The sequence below is a fragment of the Ammodytes marinus genome (assembly GCF_949987685.1).
Source record: "Ammodytes marinus genome assembly, chromosome: 12".
NCBI classification, from domain to species: domain Eukaryota; kingdom Metazoa; phylum Chordata; class Actinopteri; order Uranoscopiformes; family Ammodytidae; genus Ammodytes; species Ammodytes marinus.
The window spans coordinates 16,155,810-16,164,334 of NC_137216.1; the positions used below are offsets into that span (position 1 = coordinate 16,155,810).

Here is an 8,525-nt window from a genome sequence, read left to right on the forward strand (position 1 = left end):
CTGTTCCCTTCATCTTGATCATGTGATAAATGTGGAATCAGTGAGGATAAGTTCCCAGACATGCCTCAGAGCCTGGCGTCACTTCTCGCTTGCCATAGACTAAAGGAAAGAGCTTGTGACAGCGGCACTGCTTCCACTGCGTGCAAGGCCAGCAGTCACTGCCGTTTTACATACATATCTAAATGACTTTCATTTCTGCGATTGCAGACTACAGTATGCAGATGTGAGGCGCAGCAACATGCCCACGCGGCTGATTTGAAGCGTAGTAGCCTATAGCGCGCGAGGGGCGTTCGATGAATGAGATTAAAGGATTCACAGCAGCAGGACTTTTTACCTGGCTGGGATAAGACGCGCGCGGCCGGATTCTCCAAGGGGTTTGTGGGAGGTTACACTACAATAACCACGAGGTGATTTTGCCTTTTCATCAACCCCAAACCCGTTCAATTGTATGTCTACAACTGAAGTGTATAGGGAAATATCCCTGTGAGTGTGGCATCGTCATGCCTTTCTTGTTCACCTTAAAATTTCAAATGACACAGAGAAGCGCAGCGCTGTGACGCGCAATGGAAAGCTGTGCTACCTGTGCGCAACCACGAGTCAAATTGACTTTATAGGGTACATGCCTTTTCTGCAGCTGCACATGGAATGCGTTTTCTTTTCTTTCGTAACCGCAGCAGGTAATAGGACTTGTACTGTCAGAAAACTGTAGAAAGTTTCATTCTGGATCGGTCTGACTTGTCGGCGGAGTAAAACAGGTGAATAGTCTGCGTTTAAATGATACAAGTGAAAGTAAATGAAGCGTTTTGAAGTAGCGAGGTGAAACATATTTCGTATGGGAATTAAAATTATATGGACATCGCGTTTTTAATCCTTTGTCGATTAGGCAACAGGGAAGGTCTGTCCAGACTGACGACCCCTTCAACTTGTATTTCTTGTTTTCCAAACGGATAATAAATATGATGTTTTCGAATTGCTCGCTCAAAATGTTTCTTCAATTCGCGATGCAAAAGAAAGATATATTTATTCCGCTGTATCATTTTCCTTTGTCAAATACAAAATAGAGATAATGAAATTAAAATGGGTTTTCACAGCCTTGGATGTGTTTTAATAAAGCGATTTCTTATTGTTTTTTGTTTGTTTTACAATTCAAATATAAGAAATATAGACACGCATGAAGGAGAAAACTGTATGGTTTCCCCGAATTAAAGGGTTTATTAAAATATTATTTTGATGACTGAATTATTCGCTCAGTGTGAGCTTTAATGGAACAATTAAAATAGTTAAATAATATAAAAGACTTTGAACTTAAAATAAAAAAAGAGCCGGCCTGTCCATTATTTGAGACGTATCCATATGCATTAAAGTCAGTAACTTTATGAACTAAAATTGGTCCACACAATTTCATTTTTAGTTAAAGATATACTAAAAGAAAAAAATAACATTACTGTTGATATTATAATGGCTTATTGTGCAAAGACTGGTAAGCGCTGACGACTAAATAAATTAAAGTTTGAACACAATAGGGAACATATTCTCTCTCGTTCTAAAGTAGCTCACTCCGACCAGACGGCTCTGAATTTACCGAATAAAATTAATTTCAGAGATACTATTTAGCAAAATAATTGATTTAAAAGTTTTATTTGTAAACATTAAATATTTCTTTCTCTCTAAAGGTGTTTTTGAATTCAGCACCAAACGCGTTACAGAAGTTTTCAGTATACATCATGATCTCAAAGATGTGGGCCTATATGTCACACACTCATGAACCTCTTGATATAAGATTGAAGTTTGTTTTCTTCATTTTCCAAACGTGTTAAATCATATCTACCCAGACGTTTATAAGACATAAAACATAGACAACGTGCTCAGCATGAACTTGAATGGGTTTTCTTTTTAAATCGTTTAAATTGCTCCATGCTTAGTGTAGCTCGTGACAATAGAAATAATAAATATATAGAAACGTTTATATTCAACAGCAACATTACTTACAGCACATACAAACAAGGAATGTCTGACAGGTTTACAAACACCATGGGTTCCCTCATTTTCTATACAGGTGAGATATTTTTCCACATAGATAAAAGGAGTGCCATAACTACGAATCTGTATCAAATCTAGCAGACTACATAGTGTCCGGTATATATTATATATAGACATCACCTCAGCAAGTGCCTATAATAGAGAAGAAGAAAAGAAAGAAAAAACTAGAACATGCGTTGTCTTTTCTGGATACTTTTTGGGATCCTGTCAGAAACACATATAGGCACGAGTCAGAAAAGAACAGAAAAAGAAAAATTAAACCTTTTCATTATAACAAACTTTGTACACATGTTATAAACCGATGCGTCGGAGGCATCACATAATATATAATAATATACAGTAGGCCCTATGTGTGTGTAGGTGTCTATATATATGAATGGAATATATTACATCTGTGTATGATGAATCAGTATAGAGCCGATGTTAAATAAACAGTAAGTGATTGCAAGACCGAATTAACTTTGACTACAGGAGGGAAATAAATCCCCGGGGTGATTCAAACGTTTGGCACTCAAGAAAAACGATTTCAAGGAATTAAAAAAGGCCTATGCAGCAGTCAAACTTTCTGTCTCTCGATATTCTTTTTTTTTCCTTTTTCTTTTTGTCATGAATCCTTACTCATATTAGGGTACTGTTAACTCTTAACGGAGCTTGCAAATATTCAGAAATAATAAAGTTAGAAATCTGTCAAGTCTGAGTCAAAACAGTCTTTTTTGGAAGTTCTTCGAGGTGTCACTCCGTCAGTCAGACTCAGAAAGGTAGGGTGTCGAGGAAAAGTTTGTCAATTATTGCCGGCGGGGGGACTAGGTCTTCTAGTTTAAGGTAAAATATACGCTGCAGACCTTGGGTACATAGTGTGCGCAGTTCGGGGAGCTTTCCCAAGAGTTTTGACAAGTAGTTGGGACGATTCAATCCACCGCCATTGAACGTCACTTGATCTTTGAGGCAGTTGACTATCTTGTTCTGGAGGTCCTCGACTCGCTTAGGTTCCTTCAGCCCGTGTCGCTCTGAAAAAACACAGACGAAATGACAGCGATAAATGATTTGCCCGATGCATTCACTGTCTCTGTTTTGCATGCATTGTAGTGCCGCATTGTAATATAGGCAGATGTTTCTGGCGGCGGAGGACGCCTGCATGCCGCCTTTACGCACCTGTTACCATGGCCAGAGCTGCGATGCAGGAGAACGCTGAGATGTCTATGTTCATGCTCTGCAAGTTGGAAGAAAACTCCACGATGGCGTCCACCCACTCTCCGAATCCGCGGACGCACTGTAGCCTGTGCAACACCACTCCATTACAAAAAATAAGTTTGCCTTCCACTGGGTTGGACCTGCAATTAATTAGAAAATGCCATTAATTACGCTTGGCAATAAATGGGAATTTAAGAGCCTTCCTATTATTGGGCGGCTATTAAATTAAAAATCAAAGCAATGAAGCTTGAAGGAGAGGAGCTGATGATTATCCAAAAGCCCCTAGATTGTTTTCTTTTAATAATCACAGCAGCATGGCTCACCTGTACGCGAGCCGCAGCACAAATAGTTCAAGGAAGGCGGATTCAAAGAGGAGATCTTGATCTTGCTTGGGTAGATCAGAGAAGCCGGGTATCTTCTCCGCCCAGCCCCGGATGATCTCCATGGAGCCCGTCAGGAGATCGTAGAACTGCTGGATGTGCTGAGTGTTGTCTCCAGCCATTTGGTAGTCAGGGTTAGCCTGGAACTGGAATTTAATTTAAACAGCGCGTTAATGAGGTCCTTTAAAATATATAATCCGTGAAATTGCAAATGCCCATTTCCAAGAGGGAGAGGGTTCTTTCTTTTTCTTTTTTCTATGAAATTAATGTCTTCTTTTTATTAAGTTCTCTATTTCAACGCAATTTACTTAGGAGGGGAAAAATATGCCACATTAAAAAAAAGCCTGGCAAAGTTAGCAATCCGGCGATGTCGGCCTATTATAGAAACACTTTTAAGGCAGTAAATTGTTACGTAAAGCAGGGCCAAATTAATACGGACGTCAGTCAGAGTAATAGCTAACTTTCTTTTCTTCTTTTGGTTGCTTGTGTGCGTGCGTGTTTTATTTCTGGCATGATTGTACTTTACTCACTCTGGAGTAGTCCAGGGCAGACATGGAGGGGTTGGAGTCCACATGGGCTCTAACGAGCGCGCTGATGAGGCTGACCGGCGGCGAGGGCGGGGAGGGCTCCTGGGGACTTTTGGGTTTGGATGGTAGGCGTCCTCTCCGACCTTTGAGATTAGCCGTTCGGACAACTGCATTAGAAGAAATATATGACACATACGTGATGAATGCAGCACTGCTTTTGCCGGTGTTGTTGTTGTTGTGTGCAACCGCTTAAATATGTTTTTAAATAAGGATCCAGCATTACGCACACGTTTCCTTAGCGTGTCAGTGTGCAAAATACAAAGCAGTGGTGTAAAATAATTGAATGCATGGCTTAAACGCACCTTCTTTCACCATTCCGACGACCATGCACTTCTGGAAACGACAGAACTGGCAGCGGTTTCTTCGGCGCTTGTCGACAGGACAGTTTTTATTTGCTAAACACACGTATTTTGCGTTTTTCTGAACGGTGCGCTGGAAAGAAAGAAGAAAAATAAAGTCACTCTGTAGGCCTGGCTGTTTCCAAGGCTATAATGTAACATGTATGGACTGAGGATTGATGCACAAGTGATGCCAACATAAAAAAGGGGGGAAAATGATGAAAATGATATTCTATAATATCTTTCTCTTCTCCTCTTCGGGACTGCGAGGTATAGGGAATAGACAGTCTGCAAACACACATTCGTGGTCTTTCATATTTTACTTATTCCTTTGAGATTCATGTGTGATTAGATGTGATTATCATATAAAGTTATTTGCACTTTAAGGGGTTGGTAGATAATATTTAGTGTCGCCTATAGCGTTGGGAATGTGATTTTATTAAATATGTCAGGCTGCCTCATTATGTAGATTTTTGGGCAGCTTTTAAGTCACGGGCTGCTTGAATTGTAAAGGAACACACACGGCATGTATTTGGTGTAATAACAGTCACACTGACTGACTCGTGGTCGCTTTGCTATCATGTCATGTCTGCTGCCCACCTTGAAAAATCCTTTGCAGCCCTCGCAGGTCCTCACTCCATAATGCTGGCAGGCTGCGTTGTCCCCACACACCGCACACAGACCCTCGTTTGACGGCGATCCTCGGGACGGGGGCGATGGCACTTGGCTGTCAACCAGCTGGTGCCCGTGGCCGAGCTGCAGCGAGTGGGGAAAGGCCAGGCCCGCCTGTTTCCGTATGGCGCTGGGCACCGCGAAACTCTGGCCGTCCAGGCCGCGGTGGACGCCGGAGTTGTCGTGGTTCATGGAGACGTGGAGCGGCCCGTCGAACCGCATCTGACAGCTGGACACGGGCGTACCGGGCGGGGACTGCTTGAAGGAGAAGAGCGAGAGCCGCGACACCGGGTTCTTGCGCTGGTGGTCCATCATGTGAGACGTGGCCGCCACATAGTTATGGTGGAAACTGTGCAGGGAGCCGGGGTCCTCCCACATGTGATTAGGCTGAACCTGGAAGTTCGGTGTGCTCGGGGCGTGAGGTGATGACGGTTTGAAGTACATAGGCCCCGAGTGAGCCATCATTTCTTCCGACTGAGGTGGCAGGTGGCTCTGCTGCTGATGATGATGATGGTGGTAGCTGTGCATCTGGACGTCCTCCACCTTGATCGAGGACTGCTCTCCAGAGTGGGGCACCTGATACAGACAGGGTGGCTTGACGTCGTAGCTATTCGTGTTATAGTTGTCCATGAATGTGCTAAAGCTCGGGAGAGAAGTAGTGGCTGTGATCTCAGTGTTGGTCAAGTCCATGCTAAACTTCACAAACTCTGGTGTTAAGAAGTCGCAGCTGTATTCTCCCGCGGCGTGGTAGCTGTAGCTCTGGGAAGCAGGACTAGCTCCTTGTGGTGATGATCCATACTGAGCCTGGACGCAGGGCATGGCTGGAAAAGCAAAACGAGGTAAAGAAAAAACACATTATAATTTCTCAAAGAAATGTTCAAACCGTGAAAAAAAATAAGTTTTGTCTATTTTATCTGATGTTACATTAAACAAACAAAATACCAACGATTAACGTTACCGTCTAATTTCACAATTAAAATGACATGGAACTATAATACATCTTTGTTTTTTGTAAATTGTAAATCATTTTCCATATCATACCTCAAGTCTTCTGACAGTTTTTCGGTGACACTTGAAATGGGTAATGTCAGGAGTTGTATGGCTGTCAGGATTCAAGAAAGCGGCTCTGTTCTGGATCTTCCCCTAATAAAAACACATCGCTATGACATTTAATATAATGTAAAATAAAACAATATTTTAAAGTGACAACAATACCTGAGATACAGACGGGTAAGATCTTGACGATTTCGCACAAACTGTAACCAATTTCTAATTACGCACTGCATGATGGAAAATATCAAAACTAAATAGTGGAATGAATACCGGCAAAATGCTTGCATATAGAAATCAAACACCTTATGTGGTCTTCTCTATTTGTTAGAATGAGTCGTATTTTCCTTTTGTTATAATGAAATGTGGGGTTGTTCATGATGAATTGACCAACTTCGCGCACTTGACATTTGTGATAACTTGTCGAGAAATCCAAAAATTGATTATCCGCAACACCCACATAGTCTATTTGAGTGGGACTTAGTTGTGCATTATGTCAGATAAACAGTGAACACATTTAATAAAAGAGAAAGATTTAACTTTGCTCGCAGAAGGCGTTGCAAGCAACGCGCAAAGCACAGATAATGTTGCAAAGAAATAGAAACAAGTCTAATCTTACCTCTTTCACATCAGGATCGTGGCTTTCAATCCATGCGATAAGCATGCAGAGGGTATTCATAAATTGCTGTAAAAACTCCAAAAATCATGAGCGTCGGTACCAACCAACAATGCCAGGCAGGCAGGCAGGCAGGCAAAAAGCGTGTGACTCCGCGCACTGACAGCAACACGATATGCGACTACCCTAGTCTGGCCAATGTGGCTTTGTTTATGTGAGCTCTGGATACTGTGGCCCACGTGTTTCACAGCGCGACGTCATCCGCGTCGACACCGGAATGGACCAATCCGCGTGGGAACTTTCTCAAGCCCCAATTCTTGTGGTGGTGAGTATGTTTGTCTTGTGGTATGTGTTCTATGTTGCTTCCTACATGGACATTAGCAGAAATTTGGTGGAGGGTATACCCTGTTATATGCTTGGTTCAGACACCCAGGGCAGCTGTGGCTACTACCGTAGTTTACCACCACCAGTATGACTGTGTGTGAATGAATAGAGATGGATCCCTGGATCCTTAGCCTCATCAACTTTACATTTTCCTTTTGTTTGGTCACTGTTGTGCTTCTATGTAAAGCGCTTTGAGTGCGAGAAAAGCTCTATATAAATTAAATACATTATTATTATTAGCTTTTGTGTTTGCAAAGGACTTAAGTCACAATTTGTTTGGGGGGGGGGGGGGGGCGACATTAATTTATGTGCTGCGATTTCATTGTATTTATCACCGCTCTGCAGAGTAAACAAGACAGGGGCTATGATGAGCTGGTAGTTCCTGCACATATAAATTCACTTTTTTTGTTGCACTGATTTATATTTTTCCTCAGGTCGTGGTGTAATCTCAACCACATCAACACAGGGCTATTATTGCTCGTAAACAGAGACAATTCATTTAATATGACACATGATACAATAAGGTAAACTTTTAGGTTGCAGCAGGCCAACATGTATCCCACCTAGGTGCTTTTTATTTTTATTTAAAGGTGCATTTCCATTATCACATAGTAAAACACAGCTCTCAGGTAGAAACATCCCTAATGATTAGCATGGAGTTTATTTTCGGCCTGGAAATTGTTGTTTGATTGTAAAACTAAGCTGAGTGCACATGAGCTCATCCAGACACAGGTTTGTCCCAATGAGGCCAGACTCACTACACTTGCATGAAATAGGCCTAATGAAGCCAGGGTCAATATTAGTCTTCGTTATCTTCTGACAGGATTTTCTGTATTTCAATTGTGTTCCAAATTTAGACCTCAGGTGGGGAGGGGTTTGTGGGCTGGGCTGCTGCCTATTCTTAGTGTTGTAGTGCATGTGAGCTGCTAGTGGAAGGAGGGGAGGGGGGTAATTAGTGGGCCTGTAGCCAGTTGTCATGGGGGAACCGAGTCGGTCCCCAGAGAGGGAAATGTGATAGGAGCAGGCAGAATGGAAAGTGACGCAAAAAAAACTGTTCAAGTTGACGCAGTGGCCAAAATAATCTTTTAGCCTCATTGTTCTGCAGCGATGGAATAACTGATCTCAGTGTAATCTTACACCAGCACCTTGTAGCCAATCAAGTTGGCCTACATTTTTTGTCTTGATGCATTTCAGCCCTGGGCAGCAAGCCAAAGTGAGTTTGTGAGGGAGCGTGCATAAAGGGTGCAACATAGATGTGTGAAGATGT

The 8,525-nt window shown here is 42.3% G+C and overlaps 1 protein-coding gene across 1 annotated transcript; it reads right to left on the reverse strand.

Moving 5' to 3' along the window:
• Window positions 1–2,790: 2,790 nt before the first annotated feature.
• On the reverse strand, window positions 2,791–6,027 carry nr4a2a (nuclear receptor subfamily 4, group A, member 2a; the record flags this gene model as incomplete). Its single annotated transcript, XM_080037508.1, has 6 exons — window positions 2,791–3,047; window positions 3,193–3,371; window positions 3,555–3,757; window positions 4,142–4,305; window positions 4,501–4,630; window positions 5,137–6,027. 6 exons carry the CDS (start codon window positions 6,025–6,027, stop codon window positions 2,791–2,793), a joined length of 1,824 nt encoding a protein of 607 aa, XP_079893634.1.
• Between the last annotated feature and the right edge of the window lie 2,498 nt (window positions 6,028–8,525).